Genomic DNA, 26,530 nt, shown 5'->3' with positions numbered 1-26,530 from the left:
TTTTTATTTTTTATTTTCTGGTTTTAAAAATTGATTTTCCTACAACTAAAATAGGAAAAAATTAGGGGTAATATAACTTAGATGGAGATCAATTAAATATATGTTAAACACCAATGGCCGATCTACGGCTTCACGGTGCCGAACTTATTTTTCTGCCCATAAATAATTATTTTTATATTCGAAAATTAAGAAAAATATTTAAAAATAAAAAAACAGCAATAAATAAGGAAAAATATGAGTTTTAGGTTTGAAAAATCATGAAAAAATATGAAAGTAATTTCTACATGTTTTGAAATGCATTAGATATATATTATGTTTAATTATTTTCAGTTTTGTTGTGTTAGGTCAATATTTATATTAAAATTATATATAAAAAATTGTTTTTAATTATGAGAAAAATATAAGGGTTAGGGAAAAAATATTAAATAGCTATACAATTGTTTTAGTATTCTAAAAGTCTCAATTGAAGTGCCTCTACAAGTTTTTAATTATTTGTTTTACTTACATTGCAGTAAACAAGTATTATTATGGCGGATCGTGAAAGACAACGTGTGAAGGGCAAGCAAAAGGTAGGGGAAAGTAGTCAACAGAGGGGGTAGAGGGAGCAAAGAGAACAGAGAGAATAGAGAGAACAGAGGCTAACCAGCCAACATAGGGGTGGCATTGCATGGTTACATGGCACTCCAATTGATGGGGATAATCCCAATGTAACTATTGTCACATGCAGTTTTTGGGAGGTGGGTCCAGTAGACTTAAACAACATCTGACTGGAGGATCTAAAGATGTTGTAGGTTGCCATATGGTACCTGTGCAAGTAGCTAGGGAAATTGGTGAGAGTTTGAGGGGAAAGAAGAAGAGGAAGGCTGACAAGCAGAGAATAAGAGAACAACTTGAGGATACAATGAGGAGTTCAATGGGAGGAGGAGGACAATACCATGATGATGACTCCTCTGATGATGATGATGAGGAGGACATTGCAGTACCTGATGATATACAAACAGCTGAGGAGGCTAGGGACTTTCGACGAACTGTTTCAAGGAGTAGAGTTAGTTTTCAAGATGATCAGCAGAGACAGAGAGTAGGGGTAGTGGAGGAGCTGGCACATCTGGAGGTTCTAGATCTTTCAGTCCTTTTAAAAGATCACAAAGTGTGACGGTGGCCCCAACACCTCTATCAGTACCAGTACCACCATCAGCATCAGATCCTAAACTACATAGGAAGAAAGGAAGCAGTCAACCAAAAATCAAAGGAGCATGGAAGGGGATGAAGGGATTAGTTAAAGAGTCAATAGCTAAATGGATGCTATACCATACCATCCCAACAAACACTACACAAGGCCCATATTATAATACCATGATTGATACAATTGCAGAGGCTGATCCAGGGTTCAAGGGCCCCACCCCATATGAGGTAATGAATGTTTATCTACCTCAACAAAAGTCTGAGATTGATGAGTACATTAAGGAGATAAGGAGTATGTGGGAGACATATGGGGTAACTGTAATGGCAGATGGATGGACTGGGCCTACAAGAAAGTCCATCATCAATTTTATGGTTTATTGTGATGGGAGGATAGTTTTCCTCAAATCTGTGGATGCATCCAAAGAGATAAAGGATGCAAAATATATTTACAGATTGTTAAAGGAAGTAGTTGAAAAAGATGTGGGAATTGAGAACGTTGTCCAGATTATAACGGACAACGAAAGCAACTTCAAGCTGGCTGGTGAGAAGATGATGAACAACAGTAAGTACCGGCTCTTCTAGACTCCTTGTGCAGCCCATTGCATTGATGTAATGCTAAAGGATATGGGAAAGTTAAAGTTGGTGAAGACTGTGGTTGAAAGTGCAAGACAAGTCACCAACTTTGTATACAACCACTTCTTCGCAATCAATCTATTGAGGGAAAAATGCGGGGGTGACTTGATGAGGCCGGGCATCACAAGATTTCCCACCAATTACATTGCCCTAAAAAGCATTGAGACAAAGAAGGTCGGGCTGAGAAGTATGTTTGCTTCTAAGGAGTGGTTTGGATGGAAGGGTTCCAATACTGCAAGTGGGAGGGAAGCACAAGCAGTCATGTCATCTGAGGACTTCTGGACAAAACTAAACAAAATGGTGAAAATTTTGGAGCCAATAGTTAAAGTTCTACATATAGCTGACTCCGCTCTCAAGGGCCCTACCATGCCAATCCTATATGCTGCAATGGACTTGATGAAAGATAGTATCTACAGTGTGGCTCCTCGCAGTAGCAAGCACTTCTTGGATATCATCAATGCTCGCTGAGAGAATCAACTTATGCATCCACTGCATAAAGCTGGTGAGTAAATTTGTTTATGTAACTAATTCATAATATTACTATTTACTAATTACCTATGCATTTGACAATATCTCATTTCTATATGTCCAATTTCAGCATACTACTTGAACCCCAAGTATCAATATAATAATAGGCTTGGGTTGAAAACTCAACTTATTGATGCTGTGAAACAAGTAGTGAAAAAGTTGGAGCTAGATGGTCAACTACAAGCTATTTGCAACAATGAGGTGAGTCTTAGAATTCATTTGGAATATAATTAGTAAGTAATAAGTAATAATTACTAATTAGTAATAAGTACTTACTAATTTTCCACATGGGTGTAAATGAAGATGTTTAGGGATGCATTAGGAAGTTTTGGAACCGATGCTGCAATACAGGCAGAGCACGCGGTGATGCTGGTACTAAATTCAATATCTAATTCTTTTAAGTTTTAAATTACATATGTATTGAAACTTGAAACTTGAAACAACATTTGACACACGTCTTTTTTTGTTGTAAACTTATAATGCAGCTGAATGGTAGGTGTTGTATGGGGAATCGGCTGAGAATTTAAGAAGAATAGCAATCAAGGTCCTTGCCCAAACATGTTCGGCATCTGGCTGTGAGAGAAACTGGAGTACCTTTGCGCTCATCCACTCCAAGAGGCACAACAGATTGGGGTCTGAACGTCTATCTGACATGGTGTATGTGCACTACAACTTGAGGCTGAAACTGCAACACATACGCATGGGACATGAGGGACATACTGGGTCATCTTTTGTGGATGACATCTTTGTATACCCTAGCTACCAACCTCACCAGCCATACATGCAACCAGTGCCAACGCCGCTTCCGCCGACATCATATCATACTGGATCATCTTCGTCACAGGCTGGACCGATTGGTAACCCTAACCCATATCCTAGGATTGGTTATCTACAGTATGTTGATGACACCATTTATATGACAGTTGTGGATGACTACACTCGTTTCTTCTCCTAAACTATACCGTGGTCCACATAGGTCCTTCAAACAAAGAACAATGGACATCGACTCCAGCGGACCATGAGTGGGGTTGATCCAAGAAGGCACAACAACTATTATTAGCACTTGTGACTTGTGAGTCTTGTGAGTCTTGTCTCTTGTAACTTGTAAGTTGTAACTTGTAAATTGTAAGCTGTGATTTCACTAATTTGTGAACTTGAGAGTTGTGAGTTTGTGACTTTGTGTATTGCCTCTTAAAGTATTGACTATTGAGCTATTGAGTATTGACTATCGAGTCATTGACTATTATGGAGTTTATGAGAATATGATTTATGAATTATGTCTTATGAGTTTTAATTAGTTTGTTTAAATTTATTTTATGTCTTTAACTGCCTAATCAATGTGTATTTAACTATTTATACATTAGGGTCGGCGACTGTATACTGTCAATCAAGGGTGCAAGCCCAAAACACCACTTTAAGTTCATTTTTACGCAATATGAAGGTTTAAATGTGTTTATTTAGCTTAAATAAGGGTGTCCATAAAGTATCAGACCTAGATATGGCCAAAAACCCACCGACATGGACTCCCGAAATATTGCAAAAAAAATGCAATATTTTGGCAAAATTTCGCCATATTTCGGATATCTCGGTAGGCCCAAGATACCCTATATCGCGAGATATTGAACCATAAGTAAGACTACTAATGGAAAAAAGATTAGTAATACAATTGGGAATATGTAATACGGAAGACAATGTAATGGAGGGTGAGCAACTAATGGAACCCTTTCCTGAAACGGATGAGAGGGAGCCATCACCCACCCTGACTTTATCCTTGCCAGATGTGGGAGAATATTTATGAAAGAGGCTAGAGGAACTTGTCATGTGATCAATGGCACCGGAGTCTATAATCCATAGAGACCGATGCACAATGACCAGCAAATGAAATACCTAAACGGGCAAAGTGGGAACCTGATGGAGTCGAAGAACTGGCAAGAAGAGATATAGTAGAAGCTGCAGAAGCCTGTAACATACACCTGAAAGCTTGTAATTCTTCCTGGGAAAGACTATGTATAGAAGTGGGGGTTGTAGCTACACTTTCAGTGTGATTAGCCTTGTTTTTAGTTTTACCACGACCACGTTTGGCTTCAAAATCACCAGGTTTCCCATGTAGTTTCCAGCAAGTAGCCTTAGTGTGATAGGTTTTTTGCATCGTTCACACTTAACAAGTTCCTTGGTGGAAGTAGTAGCCATAGGAGAGCCATCAGTAATAGGAGCAGGGCTGGAACCAGCTTGTAGAAAAGACCAATCTACAGTAGAAGTATGGAACATAGCAGCCGTACGAGTGTCCTCAGTATGGACCAAAGCATAGGACTGCTCCAGTGTAGGGGAAGAAGACCTACCAAGAACTTGCACACAATAGGGTCATACTCAATGTTCAGACCTGCCAAGAAATCATACACCCCAATTTATCAACATGCTTTCTATAGGTAACAATGTCAGTGGGAGTCGTAGGCTGAAAAGCAGAGTAGTGATCCAATTGTTACCACAAGCTCTTGAGGACAGCATAGTATTGGTATATAGAGAGTTCCTTTTGAGTGGTGTCACGGACCTTCTTCCTTATTTCATACACCTGAGTATCATTCCCAATCTGTCCATATGTCTCCTTTGCAGCAGCCCAAATCTAATGCGCAGTGTCCAATAATAAGTAACTACTGGATAGGTCTGCTTGCATGGAATGCAGCAAAAAAGACGTCACCATAGCATCATTAGAAAGCCATCAGTCCTGAGGAGGACTAGGGTCAGATGGTATGGTAGCAGTGCCAAGGAGGTGTCCAGTAAGGCCACGGCCAGCAACAGTCAAATAGGTAGATCTAGACCACATCAGATAATTTGTCCCATCGAGTTTAATGCTAACAGCGTAAGGGAGATATTCATTCCTTGGTTGGCCTTCAATGCCGGAAGTAGCAGTAGTAATATCAGTACCAGACATCCTGACTTCAAATCAGCAGAACAGCAATGAGTCAATGCAGCCAGCCAAGAACCAAAACAGAAAACTAAGATCTCTATGGACAGAAATCGATCCTAGGAGGAGAATTCTGAAAATCTTCAACAAACTTCAATAGAAAGAGACACCAGCATGGTCGAGTACTCCTTGAAATAGAACAAAAGTGCTGTCCAAAAATCAGCAAGAGCTGAAACTGAAACCCCAAAATCGATGAGAGCAAGGGTTTTGAAAAACCCTGAGAGGAGATCGATATAGGGAATTGCCTTCAATGGATGGTGAAAACCTGTAATAGTTGCTGTCCAATACTGCTAGGATGGATCTCCAACAAGAAAAATCAACCTTCAAGACAAAGAGAGGCTCGATCTTCAAGAAGAGAACTCCAAAACATCGCAGAGGAGAGAGGCAGCAGCTATCAATCTGAACCTATGATTAGAACATTGATTGAAGAGGTTGAATTGAGGGCAGCATCTAGATCATACGATCACCTCATTAGTGCTGCCCTAATGTGGATGAAGAGAACCAAGGAAAAAAAAGAGAGAGATGAGATTGAGAGGAAGAGGGAGGGAGGAAAAAACGATGGAAGTGGGGAAGTGTTTTGAAAACCTAGGTCAGAGAAATTGGCTCTGATGCCATGTTAACAAAACAGAATTTAATGAATGCTTGAATGATCAATTCGACCAAGCAAACCCTTTTATTTATAAGAAAAGGAATTACAAAAATAGGACAGAATTGCCCTACTCTAGCCGACTCTACTAAGAGAGTCGGCAGTACATAAAAATAAAACCCAAAAGACCAGAATAAGGAGTACATTTCTGCCTAATTACTTCTGATCCTACTATCAGATCAGAGGTCTACTTAGGGGGTATTCTTATCCTCATTCAAAGGTTCTTTGACTACAGTTTCAAATCTCTATTTAGTCACAGATTTTTGGGACTTTTAATCTGAAGATTGTTGAGGTCTACTGCTGCTACCGATTTTGGTACTACTTATTTTCTATTACTGTTATCTGGATCGAACACCAAGTCTACTACTGTTTTGTGACTTTTGTCCAAATGGTTGATCCGGGGTTCGGTTCTTCATTCCTCAAGGATGATGTCTTCTTTACCTCACGGATGAAGCCTTTTTACCGACCTGGAGCCTGGAGGTCGACTCTTCTTTCCCCATGAATGGGGTTTTTTACTGACCCGGAGGTCGACTCTTCTTTCCTCATGGATGTCTTCTTTCCTTACGGATGAGATCCTCTTTGCCTCACGGATGAGATCTTTTTGCCGACACGGAAGTCGGCTCTTCTTTGCCTCACGAACGAGGTCTTTTTGCCAACCCGGAGGTCAACTCTTCTTTGGCTCACACATGAGGACTTTTTGCCTCACAGATGAAGTCTCTTTGGGTCGGCTCTTCTTTCCTCACAAATGAGGTCTTCTTTATCTCACGGATGAGATCTTTTTGCCGACCCGGAGGTCAGCTCTTCTTTCCTCACGGATGAGGACTTCTAACTCGTAAAACCTTTATGTGAAATTTGATAGCATAATTGGGCTGATCTCTTCATTAGATAATCCAACTCAGAAATTCGCATGTAATGTTCTTGAAGAAATGACTGTAACAATAAAGCAATTAATAAACCAAAGATAAAGAAGGAGAAGAGAAGTAGGAGACGATGGGAGAGACTGCAAAGAGAACTCGCAAACTTCCTTGGTTGTCTCTCCCCCTCTTAATTGTATTATTTAAAGAGAAAGATTGCATCACATGGAAGAGAAACCTTCCTAAACCAATTTACACAGAAATAGAAACTTAGCTAAAATAGAAACCTAAGAGAAATAGAAAGTTTAGGAAATAGAAGGTGAAATGTAAAGTGTACATGACACATATGTACCCCCACGGTACATATGAGTCATGCACCCCCAACATGGTGACTTTAACACTCCCCCCTCAAGCTGGAGCATACAAATCATCCATGCCCAGCTTGAAACATCCATTGCGGAAAATAGGGCCAAACAAAGGCTTGGTAAAGACATCTCCAAGCTGACCAGTGGAAGGAACAAAGGGAGTGACAATCAACTTCTTCAGAACAGCATCTCTGACAAAGTGACAATCAACTTCAATATGCTTAGTTCGCTCATGGAAGAGGGATTACTTGCAATGTAGATAGCCGCTTGATTATCACAGAACATCTCCATGGGTTGAGTGATCGGAAATCCCAACTCATGAAGAAAAGATTTCAGCCACAGTAGTTCAGCTGCAGTTTGTGCCATGGCCTGATACTCTGCTTCCGTACTGGATCTAACAACTGTAGTCTATTTCTTGCTACGCCAAGTTACCAGATTACCTCCCACAAATGTACAATATCCTATAGTGGAACGTCTGTCACCATCTGCACCTGCCCAGTCAGCATCAGAAAAGCCTACAATGTCAACATTCTGATGGGGACGATAGATGAGCCCCTTGCCTGGAGCTCCCTTCAAATACCATAAGATATGACACACTGCCTCCTAATGAATTTTCTTAGGAGAATGCATAAATTGGCTAACCATGCCAATAGCAAAAAAAATATCCGGCCTAGTGACAGTGAGATAGATAAGCTTTCCCACTAATAGCCTTTACCAATGTTGGTCCTCAAAACCTTCACTATCAGTAGAGCCAAATTTTTATGCGAATCCATAGGAGTATCAACTAGTTTGGCTACTAGTAGACCTGTATCAGACAAGAGATCAAGAACATACTTCCTCTGAGATAAGTTGATTCCTTTCTTACTTCAAAAAACCTCAACACCAAGAAAATACTAGAGAAAACCTAAATCCTTCATTTGAAAATGCTGATGAAGATAGGCTATCACCTCACTAATACCAGTAGCATCATTATCGGATATAATGATATCATCCACATAAACAACAAGAACCACAACTTTGGAGTCCTATCGGCGAATAAATACAGAGTGGTTTGAATAGCACTGTGAGAAACCACAACAAGTAACAATAGATCTAAACTTATCGAACCAAGCACTTGGGGACTGTTTCAGCCCATAGATAGCCTTATGAAGTTTGCAAACCTTACCCGAAAGCTCCCCCTCAGCAACATACCCCGGAGGTTGCTCCATATAAACCTCTTCTTGAAGATCACCATATAAAAAAGCATTCTTAATGTCCAGCTGGTAGAGCGGCCAGTCAAGATTGACTGCCAAAGAAATGAGAACACAAACAAAATTCAACCTGGCAACAGGGGAAAAAGTCTCAAAATAGTCAACACCATATGTCTGAGTAAAGCCCTTAGCAACTAACCGTGCCTTTAGGTGCTCAACCGAACCATCTGGGTTATATTTAGTGGTGTAAACCCAACGACAACGCACAACATCCTTACCTGGAGGTAAATCCACAAGATTCCATGTTGCACGTGATAACAAAGCATCCATCTCCGTATCCATAGCTACCTTCCACCCAGAATGAGATAAGGCCTCATGATGGGACTTAGGAACAACATCAGCGGGTAAGGAAGAGGTAAAGGAACAGTAGTAGGAAGGGAGATGAGAAACGGAAACAAAACGAGCAATAGGATAAGCAGGGACAGATTTCTAAGTACAAGAACATGTATCTTTCCGTTGGGCGATTGGTAAGTCAGGAGGATCTGCAGAACAAGCAACCAGATTGGTAGTGGGCTGAAGAGGAACAATAGTAGAGGATGGCACAGTAGTTGGAAGCTGCTGGTGCTGCCTGCGCTGCTACACTTGCAGTGGAGGGGAAGATGTAATAGGAGTAGGAACCGGAAGAGGTGGGACAGGGGTAGGATCTGCAAAATGATTCTGGAACCGATCCCTCCCCCCTAAAATCGGTTTCTTTTCCTGGCAAATCATGTGTGGGAACATCCCAACAGATGAATCATTGAAAAGCTTGGGCGTTCCTTTGGTTTCCAAATGCCTTTGTTGTGCTTCATCAGCTTGTGAATCGACCTCCCATTGCTTGGTGGAGGGTGTGACGGCGTCCAAGGTTTGGAAATACTTCGCCTTAATCTTTGATGTAGTAGTTCACACGTCACAGGATGCTAGGGGTCATATGTTATTTTGGCATGAGCAAGCCAAAGGGAGAGGTGCTAGGGGAAAAATCATGGGCTTGGTGCCTTCCCTCATCTTTTGGGAGTTGTGGAAAGAAAGGAACAACAGAAGACAAGGCGGGAGACCAAGACCTGCTACTATCATCATAGAGATGGTAAAGAGTTGGGTGAAAGAAGCTCCCTTTGTTGATTTCCCTACAAGACCTCCCTCTTTTAGAGAAAACCTTGTCTTTCAAATTTTTAATATTACACCAACCCCCCCTCGGTTAAAGCCGCCTCTTATTGTTTATTGGTGCCCCCCCTTCTCTGCAGTAAAGCTTAATGTGGATGGAGCTTGCAGGGGGAACCCTGGAGTGGGTAGAGAAGGAATTATTAGAGATGGTGAAGGAAAAGTCCTGGCTGCCTTCGCTAACTATTATGGAGCATGCACCAACTCAATTGCAGAATTTAGGGTCTTAAGGGATGGTCTAAAGCTCTGTGCGGAGATGGGCTTTGCAGGCTTTCATGTAATTCTGATTCAACTTTAGTTGTGCATTGCGTCTCCACAAAGAGATGCAACATTTGGAAGGGGTGGTACTGGTTCCATGAGATCCTGACTTTGATTGAAGCCCTTCGGCCGATGGTTACTTTCACCTTTAGAAAAGGAAACAGAGCAGCTGATTGGTTAGCCAACTAAGTTAGATTCTAGGTTTAGGAAATAAGAAGGGAGAAGAAAGAAGTTGGAGGAGAAAGAATATAGCAAGAGAAGAGAAAAGAGAGAAGAGAATATTAGGCTGTAATCGATTGTGTTGGAGAGGCTTCTCCATACACCATATAGTCATTCAATCATAACTAATAGAGAATTACATCCACCTCCCTAGGGAGGTATAAAGGAAATAAAGAAGAAAAACAGAATTACATAAAAAGGCAACTAGTAATAGAGCTAGTTCCTAAACTACCCCTATTACATGACTTCTAACACTCCCCCTCAAGTTGAAGAATATATATCATGCATTCCCAGCTTGCTTAGGAAAGAGCTAAACTGAGGAGAGCGAAGAGCTTTGGAGAAGATATCTGCCAGCTGATCACCAGTCTTCACAAAAGGAGTACAAATACAGCCAGAGTCTATCTTCTCCTTGATAAAATGCCTATCAACCTTATTGTGCTTAGTCCGGTCATGTTGAACGGGGTTGTGAGCGATACTGATGGCAGCCTTGTTGTCACAGTACAGCCTCATGGGTCCTTCAGTGTCAAATCCCAGTTCCTGAACCAGTCTTTTCAGCCAGATGAGCTCACACACTCCATGTGCCATAGCTCTAAATTCTGCCTCGGCACTAGATCTGGCCACAACATGCTGTTTCTTACTCCTCCGTGTGACTAAGTTACCTCCCACAAAGGTACAATAGCCGAAGGTAGATCTCCTATCTGTAATGGAACCAGCCCAATCGGCATCTGTGAAACCTTCCACTCTCAAGTGGTTGTGCCTTGCATACAACAGTTCTTTCCCTGGAGAGGACTTCAAATACCTCAGAATGCGATACACAGCATCCAAATGGCCACTCTTGGGAGCATGCATAAATTGGCTGACAACTCCCACTGCATAAGAGATATCTGGCCCAGTCATAGAGAGATAGATAAGCTTCCCCACTAGCCTTTGATACTTTCCCGCATCAACAAGAGAAGGACCACAATCCTCTCCTAGTTTGTGATTCTGCTCAATAGGAGAGTTTGCTGGTTTGCAGCCTAACATTCCTGTCCCTGTCAACAGGTCAAGAATAAACCTCCTCTGACATATGTTGATTCCTTTCTTGGTCCTTGATACTTCTATTCCTAAGAAGTACTTCAATGGACCCAGATCTTTGATCTCAAATTGCTGTGCTAAGTAGCTCTTCAATTGACCTATCTCAGCTGTATCATCTCCTGTGACCACGATATCATCAACATAGACAATGAGAGCTGTGATAGTACCATTACTCCGCTTGGTAAAGAGAGTATGATCAGCTTGGCTCTGGGAGTATCCATTCTTCAGAATAGCCTGTCGGAAGTGCTCAAACCATGCCTTAGGTGACTGTTTGAGACCATATAGGGCTTTCTTAAGGAGGCATACTTTCCCTTCAGCTGAAGGCATCTTGAAGCCTGGTGGAGTGTGCATGTACACTTCCTCTTCCAAATCACCATGTAGGAAGGCATTCTTCACATCCAACTGATATAAAGGCCAATCTTTATTGGCAGCCAAGGATAAAAGAACTCTTATTGAATTATGCTTGGCCACAGGGGCAAATGTCTCCTGATAGTCAATTCCATAGACTTTACTGTACCCCTTGACCACCAACCTTGCTTTGTATCTCTCAATACTGCCATCAGATTTATACTTGATTGTATAGACCCATTTGCATCCAACTGGGACACGTCCCTTGGGGAGGTCAACAAGTTGCCAAGTACCATTCTTCTCAAGTGCCATCATCTCCTCAGACATGGCTTGTCTCCACTTTGGGTCAGACATAGCATCAATGACATTCTTGGGAATGGAAGCAGTAAAGAAAGCAGTAATAAAGGCAAGGCCTGTAGGAGAAATTGCATCATAGGAAACAAACTGGGATACAGGATTAGTACAAGTTCTTTTCCGTTTCCTAATAGCAATAGGAAGGTCCAAATCAGATGGAGGAGAATAAATGTCACCTGATTGAGAAGAATGAATCTCAGGATGTGGATCTGGATCTGAAGAGGACTCTTGGTAGGTCTTCTTTTTTGTATTATGCAAGCCTTCACCTTTTTTGTATGTAATGTGGTAATCCTTCTCCTTACCAGAACCACTTTCAACAACCAAATCTGTATTCCCCCCTGGTGGTTGGTCATCAACCTCAACCACATCTACAGTCCCGTGTTTCCCAATGTCAAGCATAAAAGGAGATGTAGGTAGTGGAGAAAGAAAGAAATCATCAGTACTTATTCACTCCCACAATTCTCCCCCTGAAGAGGATGCTGAGAAGGGACAAAGAAAGGGACTGACTCAAGAAAGGTAACATCCTTGGAAATGATACATCGGCGAGAAGAAGGATGATAACACTTGTACCCCTTAGTAGTAGAAGAGTACCCAAGGAAGAGACACTTGAGAGCTTTGGAGTCAAGTTTAGTGCGGGCAGATTTGTTAACATGCACCTAACAAACACAGCCAAAGACTCTAGGAGGAAGAGAAAAAGCAGAGGCCTTGGGAGATAAGATGGCCAAGGGAGAGTTGAAATTAAGAAGCTTGGTAGGCATACGATTGATGAGAAAGGAGGCAGTGAGAAGAGCTGCGGACCAGAAGTCTTGGGGACATGCATGCCAAACAATAGGCTACGGGTGACATCCAGTAGATGGCGATTTTTCCTCTCAACAACCCCATTTTGTTGGGGTGTGTCAACACACTCTAGCTGATGGATAATGCCATAAGTAGTAAAGAAGGTTTGAAGGCCACCAAACATGTACTCTCCCCCTTTATCAAACCGCACAATTTTGATGTGGGTCTCAAATTGAGTAAGGATCATTTGGTAAAAATTCTGAAAGGCATCACAAACATCACTCTTATGCTTCAAAAGTACAGTCCATGTGGCACGGGAAAAATCATCAACAAAAGACACAAAGTAACGAAAGCCAAATAAAAAAGTAGTAGGGGAAGGACCCCAAACATCAGTATGCACAATATGAAAAGGAGCAACAGTTCTATTACCCTAATAAGGATATGAAGACCGATAATGTTTGGCAAACATACATGGTTCACATTGAAAAACATGAGAAGAGGCAATAGATGAAAATAAGAGGCAATTGTTTCCTCATTACTACAAAAGATGGATGGCCAAGACGGCGATGCCAAACATAACAGAATCCACAAAACTACTATCATTTCGACCACACACATAGGAATGAGCTGTGGGCAAAAACGGATCAAAAAAGTAGAGGCCTTGCTCCTCATGTCCACTACCAATAATCCTCTTCGTCACCAAATCCTGAAAAAGACAGTGAGAAGGAAAAAAAGTGACACAACAGTTGAGAGGTTTAGTCAAATGACTCACAGATAAAAGATTCAGTGTAAGGTTAGGGACATGAAGAACAGAAGAGAGGGAAATAGATGATGTCACAGGGATATTACCCTTACCAGATATGGAGGAAAGGGAGCCATCAGCTACCCTAACCTTGTCCTTACCAGAGCAAATGGTATAGGAATCATAATAATGAGACGTACCAATCATGTGGTCCGTGGCACCCGAGTCAATGACCCAAGACTGGGCAGCAGTGGAAGCTGAGGTGGAGACCTGCAAAGCTGAGGATGATGAGGATCCAGCCATACTAGATGTAGAAGATGTGCTCAACTGTGACACAACCCTACGAACCACTGCATCCATAAAGGTGGAGTCATCCTGTGGGGCATCAGCATCAGTCGCAGCTGCGGAATGAGCTCGAGCTCCCCCTCTACGGCCACCACGACCACGCATACCAAGAGGACGACCATGGAGAGACCAACACCTATCCTTAGTGTGTCCAGTGCATCCACAATGATCACATTTAAATCTGTCTCGCCCAACTCCACTTGCACCAACTGTCTCCACAGTGCTAACTTCCTCACGGTTAGGCCCTGGGCCTTTACCACCTCCAGGGGTGTCTCGAACAGAACTAGAATTGAGGGCTGACCTCTCAGATGATGCTGGCAGTGGTGCCATAGTAAGTCGCCTGGTCTCTTCACTCTGTAAGTAACTACAGACTTCACTAAGAGAGGGAAGGGGAGACCGGCCTAACAGCTGGAGTCTAACTGGCTCATAGTCAAAGTTCAGACCACCAAGCAAAGAGAAGACACGCTCTTTTTCAAGAGTCAGATACACCTTGGCTTCATCCTCTGGGTTGGTCAAATGAAGGTCTTTGTAGTGATCATACTCTTCCACAAGACTAAGGAACGTACTGTAGTACTCAGAAATAGTGTTGTCACCCTGTTTCAATGAGTGGATTCTTTGATGGAGCTGATAGACCTTGGTAGTGTCACCTACTCTGTCAAAGGCCACAGAGACACTATCCTAAATAGCTTTGGCAGTTTCCTTCCTTATAAACCTTCTCCCAATCTCAGGCTTCATGGAGAAGATCAACCATGTCATAATTGTAGAATTTTCAGTCTCCCATTTATCAAAAGTAGGTGAACCAGCTGTGGGAGCCTTGATAGAACCTGTGATATGTCCAAGTTTTCCCTTACTCCTAAGGGAAAGTCTCACAGAATGTGACCAATCTAGGTAATTAGTACCATCAAGCTTCACAAAAGAAATCTGTTGATGAGTACTCTCATAAGCCAACTGAGGGACAACAGTGGGTGGCTGTGAATCAGCAGTACCAAGCACAGAGGTATCCGAATCATTCATGATGAATACCAACGATAAACAAGATCACCAAAGGCAGGTGGGGAGTACACACTCAACCCAAACAAGCAAAAAGTCCAGCAACCTAGGATAGCACACTGCCGAAGCAGTCCTAGCAGCAAATTTCTAAGAGAACTTAAATCGAGCACTTCTAGAGCATAACAACAGCAGTCCAGCAGGCAGTCCCTAAGAAGAGGCCTCACAAAGGCTTGCAAGGTGTAGCAATAACTTCAAACAAGTAAAAAAGCCTCACAAAGGCTATGCATACACATCCCTCAACCAAGGGAGCATCAAACTGCAGCTCGAAGCAAGAAAAAAGAAGTAAACACTCTCGGGTTTACCTGGGCAAAACAAAGTATTCCACACAAGGAGCAAAACTGCTCATATAGCTTCTTCAATCAGCAAGGGAGATCATATCCACTCTCATAAGTGTCCTTAGGCAATACAAAAGGGCCAAACCAAGACACAAAAGGAATCCGAGAATGGCAGCAGCTACAACCTGAAACTGAGACTGGCGGAACTTGGAGCAACAGCTGTGGGAGATCCAAATCTCCAAAGAAGCTTCAAAAGGTCTCAAGTAGATCCTTCAATCATCAAAAGAGGCTAGAATGAGCCTATTCTATATTCTTTACGCAAAGCTGTACACAGAAATCTCCTCTTTGGAATCCTTAGACACAAACGATTTCAAAGAGAAAAGAAAGAATGACAACAGGGACTGAACACAACTCTCAAACCTTGAGCCTGCTCTGATACCAAGTTAGATTCTAGGTTTAGGAAATAAGAAGGAAGAAGAAAGAAGTTGGAGGAGGAAGAAGATAGCAAGAGAAGAGAGAAGAGAATATTAGGCTGTAATCGATTGTATTGGAGAGGCTTCTCCATACACCATATATTCATTCAATCATAACTAATAGAGAATTACATCCACCTCCCTAGGGAGGTATAAGGGAAATAAAGAAGAAAAACAGAATTACATAAAAAGGCAACTAGTAATAGAACTAGTTCCTAAACTACCCCTATTACATGACTTCTAACAAACTATGCTTGTGATTCGGCGTCCAACACTACTTTCAATGCTTGGGCGGATATTCCGCCAAAGCAAAGGAAAATTACTTAGGAGGACACGACGGGTTTACCAGTAATTCGTACATTGTATTCTTTTGTGGGTATAGGGTTTTTAGTGTGCAGATTCTTTATTTGACGAGAGAGTGAGGTTCTTTTGTATCCTCGGGTTGGGGTAAGGTGGGTTATGTTCCCCCCTTGTAATTCTTGATTATTTAATTTTGGATTATTAATAAATTGCCAGGGGCCAGCCCGGGTCCCAGATAATATTCGAGATAAAAAAAATGTAAAGGAATAATAGGCAGTGCTTTCAAAAAAGGTAACATCAGCACTTACAAATTGCCGAATAGAAATAGGGTCATAACACCTATACCCCTTTTGAGTCCGAGAATAACCAAGAAAAATACATTTAGTAGCACGAGGAGATAGTTTGTCAACACCAGTCTATAAATTATGAACAAAGCAAACACAACCAAAAATACGAGGCGGAAGACTAAATAAGAGTGTGTTTGGATGTAAAACAGAAAAAGGGATCTGATTGTCCAAAACCAATGAGGGCATACGACTAATAAGAAAACATGCAATAAGGATTGCATCACACTAAAAAAAATTTGGAACGTGCATGTGAAGCATAATGGACCTGGAAACTTCTAACAAATGTATATTTTTCCTTTCGGCAACCCCATTTTGTTGGGGAGTATATGAGCAATTCGTTTGATGAATCATGACTTTGGATAAACAAAAGTCAGAGATGTCTCATTGAGTAAACTCAAGGGCATTATCAGAATGAAAAAACTTTAATAGAAGCATCAAACTGGGTTATATTTCATTATAAAAATTGTGAAACACTGAAAGAAATTGTAACCGATCCTTTAACAAATAGACCCAAGTTAACCGAGAACGGTCATCAATAAAACTAACAAAAATAAGAAAATCCTAACTTATCTCTGACACGACAAGGACCCCAAATCAGAATGGACCAAAGAAAATAAAGACGAGCTACGGGCAACACTATAAGTAGGAAACGAAGAGCGATGATGCTTCCCGAATTCACATGCTTCACACTCAATATGGGATAGAGAACGACAGCTTGAAACCATCAACTGAAGCTTAGATAAGGAAGGATGTCCAGGACAAAAATGCCACTGAAGAGGAGATATACTAGCAGAGGCAGCAGCAGCAGTAGGACCAATGCCATCCAAATAGTATAGTCCGGACTGTTCAAGCCCTCCACCAATCGTCCTCCTGGTCTGAAGGTCCTAAAAAACACAATAAGAAGGAAAGTACTGGAACAATTAGGGGACTTGGTAAGTTGACTAACAGATAAAAGACTTACAGGAATTTTAGGAACAAAAAGAACAGATGAAAGGTTCATGGAGGATGTGGGAGAGACCACCCCATGACCTGTAACTTTAGTAGAAGATCCATCAGCAAGAACAACAGGAGAGGAAGTATTAAGTTTAGAAATGGAAGAAAATAGGTCAGACTTACCAGTCATATGGCAGGAAGCACCAGAGTCAATAATCCACGGGGTGGAAGTTGAAGAAATAAAAGCGAAGTTACCTGTGTGGGCTAAGGTACCACGACCACAGCCTCTACTAGAACCTCGGCCGCGGGCAGCAATGAATGCAGAACTGTCCTTAGTAGGAGCAAAAGAAGTAACCGTGGAAGGTGTAGTAACTAAACGATGCAAGCAAGAGAAGACCTCATTGAGAGAGGGCACCTTTTCTCCAGTAAGAAGCCGACTCTTGACAGCTTGATAATCAAGGTGAAGACCAGCCAAAAATTTGACAACATGAAACTCAACCGGTTGTTGCTTCAATTGCTCCAGATTAGTAGTGAGGAGCTGATATACCTGGAGCTCTTCAAGGTATCCTTTATATGTACTGAAGTAGTCATTTAGAAATTTATCACCCTGGGAGAACTGGAACGGTGTGTCATCTTCATAGGTGCAGGAAATATTTTTCTCTTGGGATAGCTTTCACGAAGATCTTCCCAAACACCTTTAGCAAGTGTATGAAACATCACATTAGCAACAATGGCAGGTTCAATACTGTTCCATAACCAGATTTTAATAGTAGAATTCTCACGCATCCAATCATCGTGAGCAGTAGCAGTAGTAGAATCCTAAGGATCAATGATAGGAAGGTCATCAGTGAGGTACTTGATCTTACCCTTTGAATGAATGTAAGCTTGGACAGCTTGAGCCCATAGAAGGTAGTTAGAGACACCATTCAACTTGATAGTAGTAATCTGAATATGTAATACATCAGTGGGAAGCTTAGACTCAGCCATAGAGGACCAGGACCAATAAAAGAGCAGCACCAATCGTAGTAGCAGGTAGTAACAATGGTTTTTGAACAGCAAAATCTGTCAAAACCAGTAGCAGGCAGTAGAGACAACAGAGCCGAGTGTAGTCTTAGGAATGCAAAATTGGAGGTCAGAATGACCTGAAATAAGAACCAAAGAAGGTACTGTCGTAGGAAAGATAAACCCCAAAATATGAGCCTTGTTGTGTAGGAGAACCAAGAGATATAAACCAAACAATAGGTACATAAATTGATCTAAAAACAGAGCATCCACCAGAAGAAAGGAAAAACTAATTTCCAGGAAATCAAACCACAAGTTGGCCCCTAGATTTGGATCGAAGGTACCTCTAGGCAGTAGGAAATAGCTCCAGGAAGATAAACCTCATCAGCTGGGGAGGAAATAGCTTGAACTTCAATATTCTGGTAGAAAATTCCTAGATTTAGAATCTGCAGACATAATCTTCATAATTCTGACTTTAGTAGCTTCAAATCTTCATAAGCAGCAATGGTAGACAAGAGGAATCCCTAGTTCATATGTGTACTGTGAAGAACTAGGACATCAGCAGCAGGTAGGCAGCACAAGAAGTGTTGCAGACAATATCGATTCCCGTCTCTGAAGAGACTCTTAAAACCACATAAAAGGAGGATCGATCTCTAGTTTATTTACTGCTCCGATACCATGTAACAATAAAGCAATTAATAAACCAGAGATAAAGAAGGAGAAGAAGAAGAAGAAGAAGAGGAGGAGAAGAGAAGTAGGAGACGATGGGAGAGACTGCAAAGAAAAGTCTCAGACTTCCTTGGTTGTCTCTCCCCCTCTCAATTTTATTATTTAAAGAGAAAGATTACATCACATGGAAGAGAAACCTTCCTAAACCAAATTACACAGAAATATAAACTTAGCTAAAATAGAAACCTAAGAGAAATAGAAGCTGAGGTGTAAAGTGTACATATGGGTCATGTACCCCCAACGTGATGACTTTAACAAGAACAATTTTAGGATAGTGTAATATAGGATTCTCAAAAAGATAAAAAAATAACTCCAGTATGTATTTGTCGGCTCGGCATTGGGGATTGGCTCGGCTTCGTAATGTTCTACTGATAGAATCTTCTGAGGTTCTCTGATTTCCAAGGCCTCGGTATCTCTTCACCCTTGGGAGTTTTCAAGCGATACATTCCTGGTTGAATCACTTTGGAAAATATGTACGTCTTTTCCTAGTTTGAGGAAAGCTTGTTTGCGTTCCTTGGATTAGAAGCACTTGCTTTTCTGTGTCGGCTCGTACCTCACTGATCATACTAGATCTTGGTGTTCTCATTCGTCCTTTCGTTGAATGGACATTATGATCTGAACACGGAGCTCACTTTCGGGTGAGCTCGGTTATCTAATCATGCGTATCATCTCACAGGCCGGTAGTAATTTGGCTCATCATCGCCTAAGTGCTTAGGCACCCCTCCACTGCTTTAGGTCGACTTGCCGTCTTGACAACTATGGCTAGGTGTATGGATTGATTACCAAGAGATCTTTACTCCACGTGTATCATCTCAAAGGTCGGTAGTAATTTGGTTCATCATCGCCCAAGTGCTTAGGCACCCCTCCACTGCCTTAGGTCGCTTTGCCACCTTGACAACTATGGCTAGGTGTATGGATTGATTACGAAGAGACCTTTACTCTAGTAACAAAGTCGAATTGCGTAAGAGTTCTTATGTCCTTGGCAACAAATCAGAAGTGACCCCTTTACCAGTTTGATGTAAAAAAAAAGCTTTTTTTTTAATAGAGATTTAGAAGAGGAAGTGTACATACAAACTCCTCCATGAGTCATATTTACCGCAGCTAAAGGAAAGCTGTGTCGACTCAAAATGGCTCTCTATGGTCTTAAACAGTCACCAAAAGCTTGGTTTGACCGATTCATACAGGCCATGTTGAGAAAATGGGTATACTTGAAGTCGAGCTGATCACCCTTAGGACAATGGCAAACTTACAGCTACCATTGTTTATACAGATGATATTGTGGTAATTAGAAATTTCGTAAGAGTTCTTCTGGCCTTGGCAAAAAATCAAGAGTTACCCCTATACCAATTTGATGTAAAAAAAAAAACATTTTTTAATGGATATTTAAAAGAGGAAGTGTACATGCAAACTCCTCCAGGATTCATATTTACCGCAGCTACAAGAAAGGTGTGTCGACTCAAAATGGCTCTCTATGGTCTTAAACAGTCACCAAAAGCTTGGTTTGACCGATTCATACAAGCCATGTTGAGAAAATGTGTATATTTAAAGTCGAGCCGATTACACTTTGGACAATGGCAAACTTACAGCTCTCATTGTTTATGTAGATGATATTCTGGTAATTAGAAATGCTCAAGAGGGGGTGAGGAGACTTAAGGTTTATTTTAGCGCTACAATCTGAGCTTAAAGATCTTGGTACTATGAAATACTTCTCAGAAAATTGAAGTATCAAGATCTAAAAATGGGATCTAAATTTGTTATAGGAAGTATGTTTTGGATCTCCTAGGTGAGACAAGGATGTTAGGATGCAAATATGTAGATTCCCCTATTGATCAAAACCATAAATTAGGTGAAGAAAGTGAACATCCTATTATTGATGGGAGATATCAAAGACCTGTAGAGAAATGGATTATGTTTCTCATACTCGTCCAGATAGAGCATATGTTGTTGGCGTAGTTAGTCAATTTATCCAAAACTAGCCACATGGATGCAGTGTATTGCCTTCTCAGGTATCTAAAATCAAGTCCAGGGAAAGGTTTGTTATTCACAAAAAACAATCACCTAAGGATGGAGGCATATACATGCAAGTTAGGATGAATCAGTTACTAATAAAAGATAGCATCAGGGTATTATACCTTTGAAGGTGGAAAGTTAGTGACTTGGAGGAATAAAAAACAATGTGTTGTTAGCAAATCAAGAGTTGAAACAGAATTTAAAGTTATGGCTCCTTGAGTTTGTGAGCTACTATCAAAAGAGATTAATCCAAGAGTTGGGTTTTGAGTCTGATAGTTCTATGAGGTTATATTGTGATAAGAAGGCTGCTATAACCATAGCACACAATCTTGTCCAACATGATTGCACCACGGTTATCAAAGTTAACCGGCACTTTATCAAGGACAAACTTGAGTCTAGATGCATCTGCACATCCCAGCAGGTTGATATGTTGACAAAAGGAATTAATTCAGCACATTTACATAATTCAGTCACACAGTAATGACTATTGATATAGTTCAAATTGAGGATAGAGAGATACCACAAAGTGACTATTTTAGATATCTAGTATCAATCATAAGTAAAGAAGGTGGCATAGAGGATGATGTATCACAGAGAATTAAAACGGGATGGATGAAGTGGAGAGGTGCATCTGGAGTGTTGTGTAACCGACGTATTCCTTTAAAACTTAAAGGAAAGTTCTATAGAATTGTGGTACGACCAGCTATGATGTATGGGGCAGAATGCTGGGCAGTTAAGAAGTGTCATATTGATAAGCTTTGTGTAGCAGAGATGAGGATGTTAAGATGGATGTGTGGTAAAACAAGGAAGGATAAAGTACGGAACGAACGTATTAGAGCGGATGTGGGAGTCGCCCCGATCAGTGACAAGCTCCGAGAGAGTCGTTTAAGGTGGTTTGGTCATATTCAACGGAGGACTAGGGACGCTCCAGTAAGGAGAAGTGATATAATCCCGATTCAAGGAGCTAAAAGAGCTAGGGGTAGGCCTAAAATGACCATAGGAGAAGTGGTGAGGAAGGACATGCATAGCCTAGGTCTTGTACCTAGTATGACTTCAAATAGGCCTATTGGAGGGCAAGGATCCAAGTAGCAGACCCCAATTAGCTGAAATTCTCCTGTCGCTTCTTTTTCCTCTTGCTACTTTCATCTTTCATATTGCATCTTTCACTTCTCATTCTCTGCTTTCCATTTTACATCTAGTGTCATATTGCATCTTTCCACATTTTTTATTTCTTCTTTCATATTGTATCCCTTGCTAGAACTCAGTTTTCCATTGTTGTGTTTGGATCCATGTAGCCGACCCCATTAAGTTGGGATAAGGCTTAGCTTCTTCTTGTTGTTGTTGAATTAAGCAAGCTTGGCACATGTGACATCTATGCCTCAACTTGAGGGGGAGTGTTGGAATGCTAAGGGTATTTTAGGAATGTAAATCTAACTTGTACATATGGGACAATATGTTACTTATATTGTAAACATGTATTTTTGTTTTTAAGTTATTAATAATATTAGAGAAGTTAATCGATTTTCCCTCTCAATCAATTTCCCATCTCTCCTTCACTTCTTCTTTGTTTCTCCTCCTTCCATCTTTAGGACAAATAGAAACTACTAAATAAAGTCTTCTCAACCTAGGAAACTTGAAAACTACTCTCCTACTCTAGCATTCCATTAAAAAAAATTACAAAAAAAACCCCAATTAAATAAATAAACCCTAAATATCCTACTGGACCGAAACCAAATTTGGACCAGACTCGTCTCGGTCTAGGCTTCCAACTGGTTCATGCCAGTTAAACTGAAGTACTACTACATCACTTAACTAGTACTGCTACTTACTTTTATCAGGAAAAAAAATTAACATATGAAAAAACCTTCACATAAAAGGAAAGCAGAAACTAGGTCAAGACAAGTCTGACAAACTTTCTTCAGACCCAACCATATTTTCTCTTTTATAAGAAGCGCTTTCAATAAAGTTGAATGGTGTAAGAGGATATGTATAGATTTAATTGGGAAAAGGCTTAATTGAGTTTTCCCCTTTCTTTTCTTTTTTTTAAGCTATTTTTCTTTTGTGCACGCACCCACTCCTTGAGTTTGTCTAGAAGTCAATTATGCATGGTTTTATATTATGTAGCAACAGCTTGCTATAATCGCTTTTGATAATTAGGAGCACATAGAATTGCTTCTCTTATCAGATTAGTTACTAAGGGTGGCCCAAATAACCAAATTGTTGAAATTATTTATCCAACCGGGTCCCTCTTTGGATAGTCCGCCGTGTTAGAGGTCCTGTATGATATACATATTGTTTCCTCCCTTTCCTATAAGGTCAGCCTTTTAGAGGAAGCGGTTCCAGCATAGTATCAGAGCAGGCAGGGGTCACGGTATCGGGTTCCTCTGGGAGCGGGCAGGTGTTGAAATTATTTATCCACCCGTGTCCCCCTATGGATAGTCCGCTGTGTTAGAACTCATGTATGATATACATATTGTTTCCTCCCTTTCCTACAAAGTCGGCCTTTTAGAGGAAGCGGCTCCATCACAAATCTACTGAGCATATATTTCCAAGAAAAGTTGATGCATCAACTGCAATGGGATATGCACTCAACTACAGAAGAACATCATAAAATTTATTATCTATTAAAGACATAATTCGTTATGGCTTTTGGATAAGCTGCAATATGCATCCCATCAATATTAACACATACTAACATGTAAATTTTATCTAAAAACACCTAATGCATCATCACTTCTATCCCGAGATGATGAGGAGAAGAAAGTCAAGGTTAATATCATCTCTGTGCAGCTGGCTGTATGAAATTCATGGGCATATGTACCAGCCTTTGGAAAATGCAGGATATGAAAAGCATATTTCTCACCAGGTAACTCATAACTGCTAATTCCCCCACAACAAAACCAAGACCTAAACCTAGCTACATTAGGAAGGGCCTACCAATTTACATATTTTTAAAAAGAACTAGTAACTCCATGCAGACATTACTAGCTGCTAGAACAAACAAACTAGATCTTTATAGAAAAAAGTTCAGTAGTAATCCAGACCTAAACCCCAATTATTACTCAATATCCGCATTCGAGATCTCACTGCTCTAACCTCCCGAGGAAACACGAACTTTCTTGAATGAGAAAGTATCAATAAGAGAGAGAGAGAGAGAGAGAGAGAGAGAGAGAGAATGGAAGAGAGACAAGATACAAAATTGATCCACAAAATTACTTCTCAAAAACAAGAAGCAGAAAGCAGTTAAAGGAAGGAAGCATATTCACACAGTAAAGAACGCTTAACTAAACTGACCTGAAATACAGCTAGGGCAACGAACTGCTCAAGCTTGAGAGTGAGCTGGTGCCAGAGCTTCCTCTGGTACAAATCCGCCAATGTATTGTACCAATCGGCGAGCTCCGGCTGCACGTTACGCTGAGATTCGAGATACTGAAGAGCAGCCATGGCGATATAGTATGAGAAATCGCTACCAACTGTCCCAAGAAGAGGCAGGAACGGAGCTCCTTGAGAAAGACAGAGATGCAGCGATATAGAGAAAGAAAGAGGCCCAAACCCCTTGGTTTTCGTCTTCTCCCCTTTTCTTCCGGGAAAAGAAAATGAAGCTCAAAGATAGTGATTCCAGTTTATATATTTTCGACTTTCGTTTCGCACGATGTTCGCAGTTCAAAAACAATCAAAGCAAGACGAAGGCAGATGGCAGCGTTGTGGGTTCGGGGCGGGTTTCGTGTGAAACCGCAATTGAACCGTTCCCATGGAACAAGAATTTAGGTCTCTAACTCGGGATCGGATGGCTCCTGCTGAATCAAACTCGGCCGAGTTTTTAGGCATGACTATCATGCCTAATGGGGTCTACTCTAGTGTATGGGTGCTAGATTGGGTCAGCCTAGTATGAGCTAGGTTAAAGGGTTTGATTTAATGCGTTCCATCAACTTCAGAGCTTTTGACGTATCGATCAAGTACCTAACATTTGGTATTAGAGTAGGACACCACGTCATGTGTTCGAGTCATGGAGAGGGCTACCTAAAGTAGAGTGAAAAGCCGTCAAGAAAGGGCTACCAACCGCTAGGCAAAAACCCCCGAGCAAAGTGGAACCGCTTGGAAATGGCTACCCACCGCCAAAGTGAAAGCTGCCTAGAGTGAGAGCCGTCGTCCATGGTGGTCTGTTATGTGTCTAATGGGGCCTACTCTAGTGTATGGGCGCTAGTTCCATCAGCTTCGGCGCTTTTGACGTATCGGTCAAGTATCTAACAGAGATTAGTCAGGCTAATCTTGAGTCCAACTCCGTTTGATATGGCCAGTCTAATCCCGCCAAACCCATGGATGGATTAAGAAGAATACTCACGAGAAAGATAGCTGGAAGCTGCTCTAGTTGGATATGTCTTTGGCCCTAAGCCATCTATCTCATCAATGAAAAGGTTTGTTAAGGAAAAGTGGGCTCATGTTGGTGAAGTTGAGGTTTTTGGACTTGAAAGTGGAATCTTTATATTTGATTTTCAAGGTTACGAATTGAGTCGCCAAGTCTTAGATGAGGGTACATCGAGCTTGGGTACCTGGTCCTTGATTCTGAGGCCATGGATGCCAAAGATCTCCTTGTCCGTTGTGGTTGGTAGTTCAGGTACTACTAATGGGCCTGGTGGTTCTGGTTCAAGCATGGTGGCGGGTGCTTCTGGTTCCATGACTTTTAACCAACTTGGCACCTCTTCACCTGGGATTCTTCTTGGGGGCAACAACTCTGTACTAGCTATTCCACTAGCTCTTGAGCTGAAGTCCTCAGCCAGCAACTGGTTTGCAATTTTGCAAGTCATGGAGCCAGTTGTAATTGCTAATGGAGATGGGGAAGGTGATATTCTGGAGTTATATACTTGTGAGCGTGACCGTAGCCCAGGTCGAAGCAACCCAGTGCAACGCTCCCCCTCTCCAAATTCTAAATGATTAAGTTTGGAGCTTAGAATACCATGGGTATTAATGAACATGGCAAACGGAGAGCTGTTATGGATTGGGCTACCACAAATCACTTGGCGTTTTTTGGTCTAATTGAAACTAATGTAAAGGAGAGCAAGTTTAATACCTGATATCATATGTTCTCAAACCATTGGAACTGTTGCTATAACTATGATGTTGTTGACTCAGGGCAGATTTGGGTGCTATGGGATGAAGAGTTTGTCTCTCTTCAACCTATTCTCACAACCCAAGAGTTGGTTCATATTAAAGTTACTGTAAAGCAATCCCAACAAGTGTTTGGTGCTTCCTTTGTGTATGGGGCAAATTTTGCACCGGAAAGAGTAGAATTATGGAATGCCATCAAGCATATTCATTCCTCCTTTTCTCTTCCATGGATTATTCTAGTGGATTTCAACTCGATTCACTCCTCGTGTGAGAAATCATGTGGGCGACTAGTCACATATCAGATGGTGCAACCCCTTGCTGATTGTATGAATGATGCTGATCTTCTTGACTTGAAGTGGAGTGGTTGCCATATTACTTGGAGTATTCAAAGTTGTGGAGATAACTGAATTGCCTAAAAAATTGACAAGAGTATTGGTAAATACCAATAGGCTTGATGATTTTTTGACTTCTTCTGCATTATTCTAGAATCCTAGAATTTCTGATCACAGTCCTATGGTTGTGACTTTAGAGAGACGCTTCATGAAGAGGGGAAAGCAGTTCTATTTTTACAACCATTAGGCAGACCATGAGGACTTTCTTCCCCTAGTCCAAGAGGTTTGGAGTATTCCAGTTG

At 41.2% G+C, this 26,530-nt stretch overlaps 1 protein-coding gene across 1 annotated transcript in view; it reads right to left on the bottom strand.

The window, feature by feature from the left end:
• LOC122666172 (26S proteasome non-ATPase regulatory subunit 13 homolog B-like) overlaps positions 1-24,309 on the bottom strand; it is a 112,857-nt gene extending 88,548 nt beyond the window's left edge. The window contains exon 1 of the mRNA XM_043862304.1: positions 24,085-24,309. Within this exon, the coding sequence (XP_043718239.1) occupies positions 24,085-24,234 (150 nt within the window). The 5' untranslated portion in view covers positions 24,235-24,309. The remainder of the gene's footprint in view (positions 1-24,084) is intronic.
• Between the last annotated feature and the right edge of the window lie 2,221 nt (positions 24,310-26,530).

Source organism: Telopea speciosissima, chromosome 6, assembly GCF_018873765.1.
Source record: "Telopea speciosissima isolate NSW1024214 ecotype Mountain lineage chromosome 6, Tspe_v1, whole genome shotgun sequence".
NCBI lineage: Eukaryota > Viridiplantae > Streptophyta > Magnoliopsida > Proteales > Proteaceae > Telopea > Telopea speciosissima.
The sequence above is the reverse complement of the archived record's forward strand: the minus strand, read 5'-3'. Positions and strand labels throughout refer to the sequence as shown.